This window comes from Trachurus japonicus, chromosome 13 (assembly GCF_045865225.1).
Source record: "Trachurus japonicus isolate A0001 chromosome 13, Traja_1.0".
Classification (NCBI taxonomy): Eukaryota; Metazoa; Chordata; class Actinopteri; order Carangiformes; family Carangidae; genus Trachurus; species Trachurus japonicus.
Genome location: NC_140919.1, coordinates 19,232,781 through 19,253,694, shown reverse-complemented (window position 1 = coordinate 19,253,694; position 20,914 = coordinate 19,232,781). Strand labels below are relative to the sequence as shown.

Below are 20,914 nucleotides of genomic sequence, written 5' to 3'. Positions count from 1 at the left end.
TTAAATTTGAAATTGAGTCCAATAATCTGTTTTTAGCAGAATATTTTAGTAATCATTTTTGCTTCTTGGTATTATTTCCTCACCACCAGTGGATGACATTTATATTTTGCTAGTAAAATCTGACATCTGACATTACAAGTACAACTATGCCTGGAAAGTAAAACTTTCTATCTTTTCTTTCCCACCTTCACAGCTCTTTGAAAATCAGGCTGCAATACAAGCCAGGAGACACGTACCTGCGTCAGTGCGGTACAAGTCAGTGATTTGCTATTCACACTGTGTTTAATGTAGTATTTCAGCCTGAAAAGTCAGAAAGATATGAAAAGTACGGTGGTGCAGGTACTTCTACTTTCCTGTTACATCCTGTTCCTAATCTCCTTGGAAGGCAAGAGATTGCTCACTTGAATTTGCTCCTGGCTGCATTGCTTTACTTCAGGTATAAAGTATGAAACTGCAAGATCCAGGCCAGCAGGCACACCTCCACACACACGCTTAAACAGACAGGTACACACACCTACACACCGGGTTCAGTAGCTGATTTAATGTCCAGGTCTGTCAACTGGTGCTCCTGTGACAGCTTCAACATATTACAGGGTGATAAAGAGCTAATGATACTGCCTGTCTCTCAACTCAAAACTGAGCTGTGGTGAACCACACACAATAATCACCACAGGGGTAATTACATGAGGCCACTTTTAGATGACTATAAAATTGGCAGATACCTGGAAAAAACGAAATAAATGAGACCAGTGTGCTCATTAATGTCAACAATATGTGGCATTTCTTGCTTTAAGCGTCCCATGTAAATCTATTTTTCACAGAGTGGGTTCCTTTCAAGACAAACCCTGTGAGTTGACTGAAGGTTTGGACTTGTATTTTGACAAAAAAACTGAAAAGTCTTCATTTTTCAAAATGAAACAGGTAAAAACAGATCATGCAGTACAGCAACGCCTCTGCACATGACCACCATAGTTGCCAGAATGGGGAGAAAGTGCCCTCTAGTGGAGAATGCATGCAAGAAGTGAAACAATGGGACCAAAAACTATGGAATTCATTAACATTTTGGGTTGTCATTCTTCCCAGCAGCATAAATCTACCAGGTGTCCTCATACAATAGATCCTGCAGCAATATAAAACACACTGCCTCCTTTATCCTTGCTGGATTAAACTCTGATTTGATTAAAGTTACATGTTTTATTAAGCCACACTTTGATTTGGAATAGGTTGTAAAAAATAAAAAATAAAACAATGAGGCCCATGCACGTATTGCTCACCTCTCCTCTCTGATTAATGGAGTCAGGAAGCGATTGTTGTCGTCTTCATGGCTGCTCTGCTGGCTGCTCTGTTGACTGCTCTGCTGGCTGCTGCTTAGGACACAGGAGAGAGGTCAGGGTTGTCACTCATTACCAAGTCTTTCTATTAAACTACAATGTAAACGAGGTGACAATTGCATATACAGTATGCATTCCTTGGTATGTTATGTAGAGCCTATTGTGAATTCCTCATTTTACTGTAACTAATTTGAAACATTAAGTTGAATCATGAAGTAAGTACATAAAAAAACAAATAAAGTGTAAAGAGCACATAAATAGGTATACAGTTTATCTTGGTTATTTAATATATTTTCAACTGTTTACACAACATTATTTGGGGGCAAAAGTGGGGAAAATGTCAGGGTTTCTGCCATGAATCTGTTACTTCTGTGACTAACATCAGCTTTTCATGCTCTCCTGCAATTTAATAATCAACTATATACAATCTAGATTCAGTCAAATATACAGTATGGCAATTTAATCCATAGGAGGTCCTGTCCTGTGCATGCACAAATGCAACGTTACCACTAGAGGGGGCTGTATGACATCGGCTATGCAGCAGATATGGCTTCTGATAATAATTAAAGGAGGTTACAGATGAGTAAATGAATGTACACAGAGATAATCATTCATGTAAAGATTAAAGAATCATGAGTAGTTTTTCATTCAGAAATCTGTTGGAGACCTTTCTAACTGCCACTTGTGCCCGAATAGTAAAGTAGAGGTTAAAAATCTGCTATCAAGTAATTGTTTTGGGATTTAATTGTCAACAGAGCAAACCTTATGTTACACATACTGTATGCATGATCCTGCAGTGTCACGGACTGCCTTTTCTCTCTACTTTTACGTCTTTTTACAATGGATGTTTCCCTATTTTTCGACCCTGCTTCCTGTCCGTACATTGACATTTAAGAATAAAGCTGGTCTGTTAAGAAAGGTCTTCATTAATTCACACTCGGCAGGAAGCCCTGATCTCCTTCCTACAACAGCTGGGCCTAAGAGGGATGCTGAAATGGATGAAAAACGCTGATTTTGGAAGGAAGTTTTTTCTTTCTTTTTTTTATTATACTCTAGATGCTCTTTTTAGAGTTAAATACTTTTCTCTCACATACGTACACTGCACTTTATTTAGTTACACCACATGATAACCACTGAGTAACTCTTTTCAAAAGATGACATTAAAATTGAAGATACAATGAACCAGTCAGTCTTTAAGTCAACACAATGAAATAAAGTCTAGGTTTGTATGTTTTCATAAATGAAAAAAACAACAACACACAGTACTGTTTGTACATTCCACCAGCTGTAATAGATATGATATGCTGATTTAGGTTAGAGCCAGGGTAACATTGCATTATTGTGCTGCTCTTCACAGAATCAACATTTTTTGTGGAATATCAGTTCCACCGTCTCCTGTCGTTGCCTATTCTCTCTCTGCTGCATGTGTTGTGAGTTTGCAAGCTGTTCCCTCAGAGGGACGACATACAGTACGTGCTGAAAAAGCAGCTGGGTTTGTTCGTGTTATGCAAGTGTTTATACGTGTATCCCTGGCCTTTGGAGCATGCTCATTTGAAATCACAGGGACAGAAAGTTGACTGGCATCAGCCCTCATTGAATAATTCAGTACTCATGCACAATAGATGGAATATGTGCTTTGAACATGATAGCAAGGGGGCGTTACAAAACGAATGTCAATTTCAAGACAGAGTTACAATGACAGTCATCTAACTGTAGACAGTAAAACCACAACAAACGTGTGGAATAATACAGTATTTTGTTCTTTTCCAACATTTTTCCACAACATAGACCCCAGACTATATAGAGCACATAGAGTCAACTACCGCCACATATTCAAATTAAATATGATCCAACTCTGATTCATATTTTTTGAGCATCTCTGTGTCTACATCCACATGGTCATTCAGATCAATAAAAGCTATAATGTCCGATCTGAAATACTGTACATTTACTCTACTGTACTCTACATTTATTATTGTATAAAATGTTTGTGAGCTACACTGTCGTAAAGGCAAAAGCAAGATTCCCTATTCGTGGACAATAAATAGCCTATTGTAGCCTAATTATTATTACCTTGACCAGGTAAAACAAAACAACTTTCTTGGGATAACTTTTTAGGATCAAATGTCAGCATCACAGAATTCTTTTGTCATAAATTTTGTTACAAACACACAAGTTCAATTATTGAAAAATTATGTACAAACATAAATGACACAAATTGTTTACAAGTGTTTTATGAATAGGTACACTTTTTAAAAAATCCTCAAATATAACAGTTAACACATCTGATTTCTTCTTTTCCTATGTTGTTTTGCCAATTGTGTGTTTTGAAATATTTAAATGCTTGAATGAGGTTGAAGCAGTGAAGTCTGGTGAAAGATACTGCACCACTTCCTCAAAATAGCCCTGCTCTTATCAGACTGCAAAACAGCATATTTCCACTGTGTCTGCAAGCCTCCACTGTTCCCAGACAATCTCACACACTCACATACACACACAAACACAGACCTGAAGTACACGTATTCTGTGCACGAGAAAAAACTAAGCCTGGAAAACAACAAGGCTGAGATGCTACAGTCACAAATGCAGCTAATTAACAAAGAGAAGTGACAAGTATGAACACTCGTGCTGGACGACGTGTTACTGAAGCTGCACTCTGAGGTCAGAGCAGATTAAAATACAGAAACGTTCTCATCCCATCATGAATGCAGTGGACTTAAGAGTCTGAGTGGAAAACTGCATCATGTTCCACATCAGTGACAGAAAGCTGAAGCTGCATTAGAAAACTACACTGAGCCAGCCGGATTTCAAGCAACATGACAGTACTGATGCAAAACACTAAGCATCGAACTTCAGTTATTTCTTGAGAAAAAATGTTTTTGAATACTTACAGTATTGTTTATTCCTTCCACTATGAGAAATCCAACATTCTTCAAAAAGCACTAGACCAAATGAACAAACCCACGTGTATGTGGTTAGCTATAAATGCTCGGCCATGTTGGTATATTAACTGGCTGGTCACAGTACGTTTCAAACCACAAACACACAGTACGTGTCTGTAAATGCATCGACTAGAAAGGTCTTGTACTGTATGTTTTAGTACTAAGGTACAAATTTGAAGGAAATGTCAAAATGACAATGACAGGTGATTTGACTGGTTTCTCGGTGCTCTAATAATTAATCCATAGCTTGAAAAAGTGCTGGAAAGCTGTGAGTGTCACACGTGGTGAAGGTAAAAGTTCAATGTACAAAACTGCCGCAACTAGAAACAATGTAGGACCACATCACCTTGAGATAGGGCACTGTAAACGTGACTTCATCACAAGTTAAACTTTGACTTGGACCTAAACACATCCTACGCAGAGTTAACTTTGAAAACTGTGGTTTAATACTGTAGTCTCTCTTCTGTTGGAGTTATACATTCAAATAAAATATGGCTGTTGCCATGTTGCCAAGATGGAGAGAACTACAGGCAACATGCTAGCATGCTTACACTGACAATGCTAACATGCTGATGTTTAGGTATCCTAATACTATGTAGTTCATTATCTCACTGTAATTTCCCAGCTTGGGATCAATAAAGTATATCTATCTATCTAGTTTGGTGGGTTAGCATGCTAACATTTGCTAACTTAACACAGAGAACAGTCGAGGCTGTGATTAGTTGTACACATATCAGTCAGTCATAAACCAAGGGACTTGGAAACCTCATTACCTGATGTTGACACCAGATCAAAAGTTAGGGAATAACTAGTCCTGTGTAGCCACATCCATCTCTGCAGCTCTGTGACTCTGTTCCAGTATCATTCTGCTAGAATTGAGAAAACACTAACTTGTTTGTGTTGTATTCTTTAAACTAATCAAAATCGACAGTGCCCATGCAAATATTTTCAGGGACTGGAAGATTGCACAACAACATTTACGTCTGTCCCAAATTTCTTTGACATCCATCTAATAAGAGCCACAAATGTAAACCTCATGGTGGAGTTGAATGAAAAATCAGGGAACAACCCAAGTCATTAGATTGTATCCTCTGGGCACAATGAATATTTACAGCACATTTCAAGGTATTGTTCAGACAAATTATTTGGGTTTATACCAAAGTGCTGAACCATGAGACTGGCAAACCGACACTTCTATCTCTGAACCCAAATCCCCCCAGCATGACTAAATATCATGGCTATTGACGGAGGTTTTTCAATATAAGTCCTATAGTAGGAGTTTGCATTTGCTGTGCTAAACATAGTTGATTATTTCTGCTTTACTTTGAGGAGCATATTTACAGTGAGACGAATCTCCCTGCACAGCCACAGTTCCTCAGGTGCTTGTGGGCAGCAGGAGTACGCAAAATAGATTGAGAAGAACGACCGCCGCACACTGATAAGACTCTATGCTGATACAATTTATTATGTGAACAACAACGCGTTTTGCTTGTAGCGCGTCAGGTTTTGAGCATATTTACAGGTTAGGCTAAATACATTTTCTATTAATTCTTAAATACTGAATACCACAGCTGGCTTAACAACTTAGATAGTGGAGAGTATGTGACTGCTGCAGGCACAGCTCATAACTACATCATAGTTACATCACCATCAATAGGGATGCTAAATGCACTGATGTTCGATGTTAAAGTTGTTAAAGCTGTGTATAGAACATGATTTGTGAACATGTACAACAGAGCAACAGAGCAGAGTGTGTGTTCATCTTTAAGTACCAGAAGAGGAAGCTACTGTATAACCAGCCAGCTTTACAATGCTGCTATTGTGGAGCAACCTGCCATTAAATGTTAGGATGTCAAAACTCCAGACATAAAAAAAGTATACGTAAAAACAACAGAACTGCCCACAGGGCGGCAATAATTAATGGATGTGGGCAGCAATGCTGACTTGTGAGAAAACACTCAGTGAGGACAGAGCGTACTGCAGCATGCCCTGTCCTCGCGACTTAACATGACAAAAACAGCTTGTTCTGCTACATCAATAATTGAGTGATAAGATAAACATTAACATTTGTATTATTTATGTCACTCCCACACAGTTGTTAAGCCTGTATAATTTCTTACATACTACATCCAGCAAGGAGGCACACTGAGGAGGAGTCTTAATATGTTTTAACGCCACAGCATGGTATTAAACTGAAGAAGGCATGCTACAACAAAAGTCCACGTTGGACCATCCGGGGGATTCGAGTTTTCCTCATGTTGTGATGGATAATGACAGCATTTCACACTCAAGGATTCTACCAGGTTTGTATACACACTTGTCTTTAACTACGAGAAAGATAAAAACTACTGATTGAGTAAGTAATGAACCTGGTTCTGTCTGCCATCTGTTACCAGTGACACCTTTCCTATTAGGAAGGAGAAATAATGACTAGATACATGTTTTTCTTTTCTCTTGTAATTAGAGTGGAGTGAGGTGAGGAGGTCTAATGCTACAGAACTGGTGTATTGCATGAATTCTGCTAATAGGAGAAAATTTGCGCTGGTTGAATTTACCGTGACTATAACTCATTAGTGGTTGGCACATTACTGTACCTCATGATAGCCAAACCTCCTCTAAACTCAACTAAGGTCAACTAGGCTAATAAACACACAAGTATAGTAATGATTACCGGCGCATACAGAAACTTGATATCGTTCATTTGACAGATTTTGTAGACCTTCTAAGTAAATTTTGTTTAAATTGTTAAAATACCTTAACTTTGAATGGGCGGATTTACTTTATTGACCCTATGACCTTTTCCCTACTGTGCCACCATCAACTACTGTATCTCATTGGACCTCACAACCACGCATCCAAAAGCAAGAAAGCTATTGATTTTGTAAACCCTGTGACCTTTCCTCTCATGCTGCTGTCAGACCAATCTTTAAAGTGGCCCTATGTCCTGAGCCCTTTATTTTAAGTGTTCAATATCTACTGTGTAGATGTGTGCTCTACTGAGGAAGAAATCTGTGACCTTCAGTCACCCTAGGCAAAAGTCTGCAAGGCACATGAGTCCATGATTATTAACAGATCTTGCAATGTCTCAAAAAAATACCTGAAAACCTGAGACACACTTGAAAACTACATAAGAAAGTGCACATCCACTTTCTCTATGACTATCAGAGCTGAATTGTTCAAAGCAGATGCTTGCAGTACTTTTGTGTTTTAGATTGGATCCCAAATTGCTTAGAAAAGCAACTGAAAAACCATCAGTGTAACTACTTCTTATATTGTGTGTGTGGTCATTAAGCTGCTTGCTGCTTAACAAGTATCTAATCCTGAGAGGTGGAAAAAACCTCAAGCTAAACAGGAGTCTACGTGTTCAATCCTTGAGTTGACATGACAAAGCTGAACTCTGGTTCGGTTAGTGATACACCGCATTAGTGCAGGCAGCAGGAGCCTTGAAGCAGCATGGAAGGCATTAGGGAAGATGTGGTGGAGAAGAAGGGAATGGGGAGAGGTAAGTAGGGACGGCCCCATACCAACCTGCTCTCACTGCCTTGCTCCTTCTTCTCTCGGACCTTCAGCCACTTCCTCAACAGGAAACGCTTGCGGCGAGGGGAGGCGCTGGGCGTGGAGCACCTGGACCAGGAGGAGGGGGCGTCTTCATCGCTGGAGGGTGTGATCTCAATGGAGGGAAGCTGGAGGTATTCCTTGGAGCCTGAGCGGGAACGAACTGTGAGGTGGCAGTCGTTCAGCCTTGCTCTTTCGTTTTCCCTCTCGCTGGGCACGTTCCTCATGCGGCGCATCTTGAAGCGCTTGCGGCGGAGGGTCGGGGTGGAGGAGCTGGATCGCATGGAACCATCTGAGACGACGTTGCTTCCTCCGTCTGAGTATGCCGGAGCGTCGTTTGGGACGCTCACCTGGAGTGAAGGAGGTCTAAGAGTGTCACTCATGGTCCTGACTATCTCACTTCAATGCAAATGCAACGTCTAAAGCCCTTCCCTGGTATAAGGTTTTTTTTTACAATCCTGCAGCTTGACGGGCTACTAGCTGCAGAAAGGTTGAGGCACAAATTAGATCCTTGACCAGCTGGACTCAGGTGGACCTCACACAGCCCCCTCCGTTCCTCTTGTTTATCTTAAAGCCCTGTCCACATGCCAGCCAATGGATTGAAAGACAGGCTGGGAGTCCTGATAGCAGATATCTGGGGCCTGACCAAGTCCTTCTGCTGCTCCTCAGCTGTTGGTTGATATGTATCAGTTCAGTGGCTGGCTGACAGACTGTGAAGAGCAGTCTTGTGGCAGTAAACTCAGTCTCTCAGGCTGGGGAGGAGAGGGCTGGATTAGATAACAAAGGGGGCTTCTGTTCTGAGAGCAGCAGATGAAACATGTATAAGGCCTGTCAGGGAGTGTAACACAACTCCTTTGCTGGTCGTCCCCAGGGACTGGCGGGCCAAGTTACACACACACTTACACATTGGCTGTGCTAGAGTCCGAGCTGCCAAAGCTGTTACCTTAGCTGCTGTTGCTAATGCTAAAGAGGAAGGCACCAACTGTCAGCCCTTGAATATTAATGCTGATGCTGTGTAAAAGGCTGGAAGGTTGTTTGTTGTCACTTTGTGCCCATGTGGGCGCTGGTGCAGCAGAGGAAGACACTGTCAGCCCTTGGTTGTGCCCATGCCGAAAGGGTGAGGTCCTTCTTGTGTCGCTGTCTCCACGTGGTTAATGCCTACAGGTTAGAGGGAGGTGATAGGACTGCAAAGTACAGGCAAGGCTGAGGGTGATGATGACCAAGTTAAGCAAACACACACACGCACATACACACACACACACACACACAAACACACGCATACACAGGCAGGCAGATAATCAAGAAAGCAGGCATCATACACAGGAAGTCACACAGACAGGCAGACTCCATGATGAGCAACCACAAGGAACAGGCAACACATGAGATGCACAAACACACTCATACATGGTCACATTCTGATCGGCTAAACATACGCTGCCTATCCACCACCATGCACCAGCTCAAGTTTATCAATCCATAATGCCTTTCTTCCCCCAAAAATGGCATGTGTCTCTCACACACACACACACACACACACACACATCTTTAAATGTTCTGTCAATAGAACAGATAACCTCTATGGATCACTGCCACTGTATTCAATGGGTATCTGAACTACTTAACAGGTTAAAGGTCATCCAAGTGTACATCGGACCGGAGCGAACCCACTCAACAAACGTTTGACATTGACAGAGATGTCAATATGATAAACCACAGATGTTTTGCTGCAAGGACTTAAACCACACTGATCAGTTTTAGAGCTGCAACTGTCAAGCAGGAAAAAAAAAACTCGAAGTGAGCTATGGCAGAATGGATCACAAAGCATATAGTCGAGAGAGTGGAGAGTGTTAGCCTCGAAATACAGCAGGTACAAAGCCAATAGTAAACACAACCATCTGCGTTCTTCTCAAAGCCTACGCCATTAGCATCACTAGAATAATTGTTGTGCACATATGGCTTTCTCAGCTGGGCATCTGTGAGGTGAGAAACAAATAGCAGGGGTAACTGTTATGTGCCCACCGAGACAGAACAGAGAGCATGTCCTGACTGCACGAAAATACCATACAAGCTAATAGTAGTACCACTTACTGCTACTACAAATTAATCATTTAAAGCCGCCAGTCAATAAAAATTTATAGAGCATTTATTTTAGGAACAGTATATTGTGTAACAGTGCATTTATTATATATAGTATAACACTATATCTGGGTTAAAGGCTCTTTCTAGAAGCTGATATGGATTGAACAAATCATGTGGAAGAGGTCAGTCTAATTCTAAACCTAAGTTTAGTGGCTGCTCTGATTCAGAGAGGAGCACAACCATCCCATAATCCTTCCAGGAGGAAGTTGAGAGCGTGAAAAAGCCTCTTCCTAAGTGGGACGAGAGAGAGGATGCCTGATCTTATGAGATGATCCCGAGACTTAATGGAAGTGGTATTTGACAGCTGCACTGCAGGAGATACTGTAAGACCAGTGCAAAAATGACTCCAAGGTTTCCACTGGAGGGTTTTAAAGCAGCAGACGAGCAATATAAGTGATTACAAAACTCATGTCACATCCTGGGACTGGGACTTTGAAAATGTTTTTTTTTTTTTAAATATAATATACTGCATCAGGACAAAACTAGCATCAATTTCTGTGTTAAGAAATATACAATGTGAGCTGAGTTACTTTAATTTGCTAATTTGCTCTGCATAAAATAATCCTTTCAGTATTGTATATTAATACAATACTCACATGATTTTTTTCGTTTAAATACTATAGGGAAACAGTTTAAACATTGCTTTGATGTTTGCAGAGGGGCATCTCAGGATCAGTGCTTTCATATTGACAGAAGCATGACTGAGACTGCCTGAATCAAAGTAAAAATAATGTGGAGACTCAGATCCAGTAATAACTATGTACTGGTCATAAATGATTTGAATTAGAAACACATTTCAATACTGTAAGTGGCTGATTTTTTTTTCCTAATACTGATGTTGTAGTTAAAGCTGTCAATGCAAACACTGCTATCAGTGTCACAAAGACAGCTTGCCAAATATTACAGGTTACCTTTGGCAAGCTGGGCTTCATCCACAAATATTTGACTTGAAGCAATTGGCCTGTTCAAAGGTTGATGCTACTGTAAGAGCCTGGGAAACAGAGCTTTCCAGAGAGTGGTGAAATCAAACACTTCATGATAACAAAACTAAAACTGTAGGGGTTAAAGGTAATGTCCTACCAGACAGTACTACTTATCATATTCTTTTTTATAAGATTACTGTTCGACTAAATGATATTTAGAAAACAGTGGATTTCTATGACGATAAACTGTGTCAGCATTACAGTACTAATGATATCCTGGTAAGTTATACATTATTAAAACAATAATGAACTTTTCATTTCCTCCATCTGCATTATTAAATCATCATGAAATTGTTTAATATTCATTACGATAGATTCCTTCATAAACTGAGGATGAAGGTGTAAACAAGATAGAAGCAACTGCTGTTGACACAAAATGCCATCTATGCAAGTTCAGCTTATGTTCCAATAGACATGAAACATGCAGCAAGGGCACACACACACACACACATACACACACACACACACGCACCAACACGCACACACGCAGCAACAACAAGAAAACCACACTCCAACCTGCAGGCTGTGTGTGAGGTGGGGAAACTTCATGCATAAATTATGGCAAGACAACGTTTCTCCTTACAGTTTCACACGTTTGAGTAGCCCCGGGTCGTAATCTGGTGGCGCTGGGTTTAACTCAGATGAACAGGTGATATAATGGGTGAACATATGCGCATGACTGCCTATCTTGTTAATGTGTTGTTTCTAGCCACTGCCATGAGTTGTTATGTATGGATATCTTCAGATTTCATTAACAGATTAGTGATTATTTTTCAGTGAGTCACGTCTCAGGGACAGGAAAGGCTGTTAAACACTGCTCTCTAGCTGGGGAGCATGTTGATGCACCTGTGCAGTGTAATCATATCAAAAAGAGCACACAGCAGGAAGGACCCTAATGATCCATCCGTCTTGTGTCTCAGTGCGTTGTGCACTTTGCCATGTGTACGTTAGTGGAGTCAACAGATGGACCCACCATGGAGTAGCTTTGCTGTTACAGCTGAGACACAGATCACAGTTTTCCATCACCGTGATGGCTACACGGTGCAGAACAACCATGTGATTACTTTGCCTTTCACGCGTCATTACTGACCATCAAAGTTCAGCTCCATTGTTCCCTGCCTCTCTATTCTTAGCACCATGTCCCTGTCAACACAATGTTAAAGACCATGGGCAGATTACAAAGGCATGCTAATGCTGATTAAATGAACACTCAAAAAAAAACATGCAACATACAGTGCTGCGATCAGTCGGATGCCTTTACTCACAAGAGCTGGAAACACACAGCACCTCAGGAGCAGGAAATCTTTGGCGTGGTGGATAAAGAATTTAAAGAACTGAGACAATGAGGATGCTGCTATTTTCAGAGGAAAGAAGAAAGTTGTGAACAGAGACAGACAGCTGACTGGCTGCAGCAGAGGTTCAGTGCTATATCACTGAATCAATCACAGGGTCTATGACCAACAAGCAAACAGACAGGAAGTGCCAAAGGCAAACTCAATTTTCAAGCTTCATAAAGCAAGAAAAACTGTTTTGAAAGGTTTGGATTCAGATGCAGCGAATCACCATTGGAGTGATTTGTGTTAATTACAATTGATTATGTTGCTTCAACAAATAAAATAAAAAACATTCAGAAAACCGAATTAAAATTCAGTGTGGGTAATGCCAGACGACTCAATCTCACAACAGTGCTGTTGAAAAGGAATGAACAAAGCTGAGATAAATAGATGAAATAATATCACTGCATAAAATATTTATACGCAGTGTCTGCTGCCCGCTGTTTATCTCACAGACATGGTGCTATTGATGTGTTACGATGTGGAGTCCATGCTAAACAACCCACTCCCCTCATAAGGCCTTGCCACTGAGCAATTACCAACCCATGTAGGAGTGCACCCTGCAATATTACAGGGTCACAGCACTGATGGACAAATATAATGGCGAGCACAGTGAAGCTGTCATGAGATTATAAAGTCTGCTCATGTAACAGGCTTCACCCCATTCTACCTTCCCCTTTCCTGCACTAATCTACTGTAAAAATCTTACTAGAGCTCCAGCCAGACTGGCATCTGAGTGCACACCGGCTCGCTATAAAGAAGAATGAAGGAACACATTGTGCTGTAAATGACTACATCCAAAACAGACCACTCTTTCTTCCACTTCTGCTGCTGTGCTGTTCACCAGCCAGGGGAGTTATTTATGGTAAAATGGCTTCTTTGTAAACATAAATACAGTAGCAAGGTTATTTTCAGACATGAGTCATATTAGTTGTGTATCATTTGAGGAAAAGGTTACAGCGACAAAGCTGCAAAGCATGCAAATAGACGATCCCACAGGGCTTCCCCACAAATGTAATTTGTCTTTTTACCAGGAGGTAAGGCAGTGATGGTAATGGTAATACTAGTGGAGGTGGTAATACCTGCTTGCCAAGAGCTTCAGAAAATGTACCAACCCCCCAAAAAAACTTACATACTGTATAGCACCTTTACCATGAAGCTACTTAAACAGCTTTAAGTTTTGATGGGGAGCATCCTTTCAATCAAAGCTGGCAGGCATGTCCCACCGTCCTCATCATGAGAACGGCTCCCTCTCCCTCCTCTTTGGTCCATGCCTATGGAGACTTGCTGTACTGATCAAAAACCAAGCTTTCATCTCTTATTTAGATCTCTTGCCTTCTAAAAATAGCCTTGTTACGCTATGGAAACGGGCACAGCTCTTTGGTGGAGTACAAAACAGTCTGTAGTATAATGCAAGATTGGAATGAACAGATCTTAGTTGATGATGAAAGGAAGTCGAGACAAACCAAACAACAAAAAATTCAGACAGAATGAGGCTACATCCACACTACTACGTTTTCATTTTAAAAACGCATCTCTTTAGCCGTTTCTCCTCCCATGCCCTCCCCACTGCAAGTTGTGTTGTGAGGAGTTTTCGAGCACTAAAAACTGAGTGTTTTGGAAAAGCTGCTGGCCTCCTTTCCTTTCTTTTTTTTTTTAAAGTCCAGGGTTACGTTGTTGTCTGGATAGGTGAAAACAGAGACTTCTGGAAACAATGACGTAGACACCCATGGTCGCTCCCCGATTGGGTCTCATTTTGCCTCAACTACTAGTGATGTAAGCAACATGGATTATAAAATAAAAGCATACATATAACCTTATTATCTTTGCTAACAGCTGTTGTGAAGTTAAATTCTGTATTTAAGTTGCAAGAATACTACAAACAAGAAACAATGAAGACAGCTGCAGTGTTAATCAACTGCTAATCAACAGCTCCTTGTTTAAACAGGTGGAGACAAGTTCAGTGTTTTTAGGTTGGTCATGTACTTGTGCGCTTTCAGGTCTGTTCGAATGGATGGAGATCATCAAAAGAAAATAAAAAATCTCCCATGTGGAGATTTGTTGTTTGAAAAAACCATTTCAAGAAGAAAACGTAAACGGGCAGCCATGGCCTGAGGTTTCAAAGTGACTGTGTCTTAATTGAGGGTATTGTACGCACTGGGAATGCTGATCAGAATCAACCAAGAGGTTATGAATGCATCCGAGATGAAAAATAGGCCACGCAGTTGCAGATTAATGCTACATTTTGTATCTGTGACACCTCCCGTTCGCAACATTTTCACATCCTCTTTGACACACTTCCCATACACTAACAGTGTCAGATTTAGAAAGCCTTTTATAATGCAATCATACTGTAAACTAAAAACCCATTCACTTACACACATGTTCAGATAAAAGGGAGTCTAATTGGAAGCTCTGCATTTGAATTTCAAGTCACCAAACACAAAACCTGTTAATGGTTCTCAACAGGGCTTTAATCAGTGTATCTGAATTAGGATTGATTTAGATTCTAGTTTCATGACAGTAATTATGAGTTGTTAAGTGACATTTGTTAATTAAGTCTTGCTGAGGCAATCTATTTGGGTCCGTCATGCTACAGTACACTGCTGCTCACATTTTGGCGTTGCTAATATGAGTTATGTGTTTGTGATGCTATACATTTCCATCTGGCTCTAATCCTGTTCAAGCTGCCAAAAACTCTGCTGGCATAATTGTGATAAAATTCGGACAGCCTGAACTACTCTGCAAATTAACTGGCAGGTTGATTTTTGGTTTAAGAGATGTTTTATAATTGACTGTAATTCCATCATAACAATCCAGAAATGAAGCAGTTTCTTAAGTTTAAGTTTCTTACTTTAAAAATGAAAGAAAACTCATCAGACGGCGCTGCTTTTACAGCTCCAGCAGGTATCATCATCTGCTCTCATCTGAGGATGTGAAAGTGAGCCAGTTTTTAGACTCACAAGTCATCTTCACAGCTTTAACTTTTCAGAACTTTATAATTAATGCACTGTCCCCTGAAAGACATGTTTTATGAAAACTATTCATTGTGATCATCATTTAATTGCATTTATCAATGAATACATTTACTTCTTCTTGTCCTCAGGTGTTCCAACTAGTAGCTGAAAGCCCTCGTACAAGCCAGTCAGCACTATGGCTGCAAACCTCTCCTGTAACAACCCCAGAGCATTGAACTTGATTAAGAATAGTGTTGAGAAAGTATCACTGTTGTGAAAAACCACATCTAGACCACACAGAATCAAAACAGGAAAAAGCCATGGCCACAAAACCTACAGTATATGTCTCCTGAACAGAACATTAGGCCTAGACAATAAGTGTAGAGTGTACTCTGTCCATCTCTATCTGTCTATCACCAGAACAAAGCCAGAAAAGCCTGGAGAACAATGACTTACATAATCAGCTGCCGCCGACAGAGGAATTTTGCCGTGCATGTCCAAAAAATCCTTCTGAAATCACCCTGAAGAATCTCATCTTTGAACACAAGCAAAATAACTGCTCTATTTGCAGAATCACTGAGGTAAAGACAACTGCAAGCAACAGCTTGGTTTGTTCACCAACTGTCATTTCCTGTGGGGTTAGGAGGCATTTTCCCAGGCCTGACAGTCACAAACAGCTGAGAGAAGAGGGGCTGTCGGAAGCTAGGAGACATCAGACTGTGAGATGCATTCAAAGTGGTCTCATTCAGAGAGAGCTGGCCACAACAGCCACACACTTTACCAACTGCTCTAATTTGGTGCATCTGGTTGTTTCTTGGTTGTTATCTGAGACATGCAAAGGTGTTAAATGAACTATGAAGACAGGTTTCTGTCTGAGATGCTGCAGTCACTGTGTAGGTTATGGGAATAACACCTACTGTAACTGTTTTGAAAAGCACAATGTTTTGACAGTTTTAATGCTGAATGTGATTTACATGGACAAGTGGGATGTTGAACGGTTTCCAATTTTTGTCCTGAGCAAGGAAAAACAAAGCCCAGGGCTAGTCGAGGAAAGGAAATTGAGAAACCTCTTCATTTGTATTTGGTTAAGATGGTAATCACGTGTATTTTATAAAATGCCAAAATTCTTTTTTAAATGGCCTCATTGTTACAGTTTCTCTTACTGCTTCAAATGTCAGATGTTGTTAATGTATGAAAGGAAGAGGCACAAACACCCTTGGGGAGTTTTTCTCAACTCATGCTGTGCTGTCACATCATCAAACCAACTGTCATCACTCATCATAACATGATGATAGAAATTTTCATGTTTTAAATTGTACTGTATAGCAAATACCTACTGCACATCCGCAGACCAGTCTGCACTGATTACTCTGTGCTGTACAGTACACGTGTACCACAGGAACTGTTAGAGCCTGCTCCAGGCTCTATCTTAAAAAGCAGCAGCTTCAGAATGTGATCCAAAACAACCAAAGGGTGAATTGGTCTCAAGCAATACAGCGATTACGTAAATGTCACTTACAGGCCACCGTCCTTTACTTAAAGTACAAAACCATATCGGGAAAACTCTCAGTCAAACCATTAACAAAAAAACTTTGGCTACGACAGTGGGAATGAATACAAATGAGAATCAAGCTCCCACAACAACAGCCTTGTAACAGGTGAGTACAGACAAGGTGGTGATGTGCACAGGAAATATGTTCAAAGTCAGGAACGCATGGGACAGATAAGGAGGACCACAATGTTTCAAAAACTCTTCAAGAAATGTTTGATGGAACTGTGCACATTTCTGCAAAGCAGCACTCACATATTTTCACTCTTTGTTGCAACTTTTAGCCCCACACAGGTCAAATGGCTGAGTGAATGTTGCTGCCAGAGCCAAGGTGAAAACACAGAACAAATACGACCATTGTTTGACTGGTGGTGCACACGTATCAGGTTATTATTGCCTATATGCACACGTTGGTTTTTTGTTCATTGCAAGATGATCAATGAGAAGAGTCACTCTGAAGACATGAGACAGCAGACATGAAATAAAAAAACAACTGTGCATGTAGGCCTTGATGCACTGGCCGCTAATTTAAACTACTAAATTACATACTGTCTAACACAAAACAAATCAATAAATAAAAATTAGTCACTCTCTACAAGTAAATTGTTACTATCAGAAGATTAAAAACCTGTCAGAACATGCTGAGACGTGGTCTTACAATGGTGGTCACAGTGTGAATGAACTGACTCAGCCAGGAGGAGCTGGGGATTGATCCTCCAACCCTGAGATTGATGCTGTATGGTTTCTTTCAGTTACAAGTCAAGTTAAAAGTCACACTGAATTTGTTTCTCCAATAATAGTTTCAGACAAGACATGTGTAGGCTATTGTGAGGCTATTGAGAGTCTGCAGATGCACACACACACAGAGACACACACACAGCAGCATCTGTCTCTGGCAGGCGACAGGAACTGGACAACAAGTGCAAGTGCACGAGAGCGCACATCGATGCAGGAAATTACAGCCTACACTCTGGATTGTGGTGCACACATTTAGCTATACGCAACTGTTTATACTGTTTAATTTGTATATCTAAAATATATGGGTTTTTTTTTTTACTTAACGGATTTTTAAAAGTGTTAAAATCTCTGTCGCACATCGAGTTTTCATCTGTATATTAAACTGATGTTTAAACGATTTCACTGACGTCGTTTCGGTCGGTGCTTTTCAGCCTAACACAAAATAACTGCGAGCTTCCACAAAGCAGAAAACCTGTGAAAACTTGTTTGAAAATAAAAAGAAGAAGAAAGGAAGTCTGTCAGATTTCTTTAGTGTCTTAGATTTTTACCTTCGATTCGCCTTCGCCAACTTCCATAAACTTTAATGTCCGTCCACTGAGTCACACGCCACCGAACCCAGAGGAGACGGTCATAGACGGAACACATCCATGTTGATCGGTAAAAAAAAAAAACAATAAACCCGGTGCGGTGTGGAGCTTTGTTTGCCCGGCGCCAGAACAAAGTCAAATCAGTGCATCTTGGAGGCGGAGAATCGCAGCCCGTTACTTCACGGATGAGAGCCGCGGCAGAGAGCAGACCACCGAGCAGTGACCTATCAGTGTCTGACCAAACACCACAAATGACCTCCCTACTTTTAACCTCTTAGTAGCCTGGGCGCTGCTCCTTGCTTTTTTTAATACTAACACCACTTACGATGATGTGCATTACTTTTAGAAGTCAGGATGTGCAACAGTGGGATGTACAGTAGGTTCCTTCAAACTCTGATTCATTCAGTAAAAGGGAACTGAGAATGACTGCATAAAACATTAAAGGTCCCAAGGGAATTTAGTGTGTCTTTTTAAAAATGTATTATCATAAGGCAGGTGTAGGTGCTATAAAAATACTAGACAGCATCAAAATGTGAAATTCACAGAAACAAAGCATACAACCCATATTCAAATCTGTGTCTTAACAACAAGCCATTAGGACCTCCACAATAAAACAATATACCCATCAGCAGCACAGCCTGCCTATGCCAACCTAACAGGATTTAATTTTTCCAAGTGTTACTTACTTTTACTTATTTTTATTGAATAGCTAAGAGTCAGCCAATCAGAGAGAGGCTCAAAAAAATCCATAAAAAAGTATAAAATACTGGATATTTCTTGTATTATGTCTACTGTACACATTTCATCCTAGGCTGAACTGAAGGAAGATAGTGATCTACAGTGCAACCATAATGGGGCAGAAAAAAGGGAACATTTGTAACCACTGATTTACAATAGTTGTACAATCATATTGCTCTAGTGGGTTTTAGCAGCTAGTGAGGGTAACAGGACATTTGTTGAATTTCCATTAGGTATATGGAAACTATGTATGTTTATGTACAGTTTATGACAGTTTATGACAGATTTAAAGGGTAAGAAATGACCCTTTAATGTCTAAATGACAACCAATGACTGCATAGTGGTCTAAATGTATTACCAATATAGAAAACAGAAAAAGTATTCTTTCTGTTTAATAGGACACACCTAAGTCATCCTGTGGCAGTCAAACAATTAGTTTAATGGAGATGTAATGTGTGTAGTCTGGGGGGTTGAGTAATAACAATATAAATTCTATATTTGGAGCGTTCAGCTTCTGGGAACTCTGCGATTAATACAAAGGAACACAAACCTACCGGTGATGTTGTAAAACTATTTCTAAGCACTGTATCAGTGTTATCCCATGAAAGACAGTAATGATGTCACTCACACAGCATAAAAACAAACTATTTACAGTATGTTTTATGCTTTGTCACCGTTAGTTTGACATGCATTGCAGACTGATATAGATACATGGAAAATTCACAGATCTTTGAAGTCATGTACTTTTTGTTTCTAGCGAAAGCATAACAGTGTTGTAGTCTGTATTGCTGCACAGAGAAACACACTCAGCAGAACAAGCACTTCACCTGTAATCATTAAGCCTTTCCGTGTTTCTGTTATGACATAGACTGCTGTGGATTTTTTGCATCTACTGTTTTGCTGCCATCACACTGTAAAGTCATGCAGGTGGACATGCATCTAATCTGATCCTATTCAGCACCACCAAGTTCATCTTCATCAGTGACTGACCAGCTTTTCAAAGATGGCACAAACAGGGAAGGTTACAGTCTCCAGTGACTTGTTATGTCACAGATCATGAGGACTGACCTTCTCCGCCTCTTTGGGAACAAATGGTTGAAGGTTACAGACAAACAATGTGGGCAGTCTGTCTGCCAGCGTGCGATTAAACAGTGTGCACTCGTGTATTTGTGTGTTTCCACACTTCCCTCTCTGTGAGTGACTTTTTCTGACGCCTTGTGCACAGAGCATGCAAAAAGGCAGTTGTCGGGCAGAAGCGGCCCGATTCTTGGATTCTGTGGCGAGCCTGAACAATGCTTCTATTGATGGAAAAGTGACACAGAGTGACAAGAGAGAGACAGTTCAACAGAAGAGACAGAGACAGATCTACAATTATTATCTGGTTACAATCAACATCATTCACTGTCAGAAAATACTTCTAACTGGAGCAATAAGGCTCTTGGGAATTCTGGCTGACACAAATCTGTCAGTTGACTGACATTCATTTTGATCTCTTGCAGGTGTATTTGCTGAGCAGGGACTCAGATCAAACAATAAATGACCCAGGATTTCAATTACAAGGCTGCTTTACCATGCAAATGAAATTGATATATTATGCAATCCATCCAATGTTTTTTGTTTTGTTTTCCCACCTCTGGCCACTCTCCCATATCTCATCATGGCTTCTGATTGACTTCTATTAGTCTGCTGTACAAAAAGGGGTAAAGTGCTCCTATCTCTAGAACTTCAAAAATGTTAAGAAAAAGACAGACAAGCATAAAGCATAGACATATTAAAAAGTCTTGACTCTTTACTACAACAGTTAATGGATTTCCACTCTTGCATGAGGGCTATCAAGGACTGGGACTGACCCATGAGATTGAGATAAATTTCACATTTACACCAGACTGTGAGTCAAATATTTGACTTCATGTTGGTTCATTGCAAATACAATTTGGTTACTTGTAGCTTTGACACTCTTCATAAAGTTTTGTCTTACATACTGTATATGAAAGCCTACTGTACAGTAAATCTGTGTATGTTTCACCAACACTAACTGACTAAGAAGTCAGGCAGAAATCA

General features: G+C 40.4%; 1 protein-coding gene across 13 annotated transcripts in view; it reads right to left on the bottom strand.

Annotated features, from left to right (window-relative positions):
• gramd1bb (GRAM domain containing 1Bb) overlaps positions 1-20,914 on the bottom strand; it is a 97,764-nt gene that overhangs the window by 60,498 nt on the left and 16,352 nt on the right. For 4 of the 13 annotated variants that reach the window (XM_085795158.1, XM_085795159.1, XM_085795163.1 and 1 more), the window contains exons 1-2: positions 7,802-8,324; positions 1,275-1,364 (exon numbers count right to left, since the gene is read on the bottom strand). In XM_085795158.1, coding sequence (XP_085651284.1) covers positions 1,275-1,364; positions 7,802-8,211 — 500 coding nt within the window. In that variant the 5' untranslated portion in view covers positions 8,212-8,324. Of the gene's footprint in view, positions 1-1,274; positions 1,365-7,801; positions 8,326-18,076; positions 18,322-20,914 lie in introns of those variants that run through there. The other 9 variants (XM_085795155.1, XM_085795157.1, XM_085795156.1 and 6 more) reach the window with 6 other exon arrangements.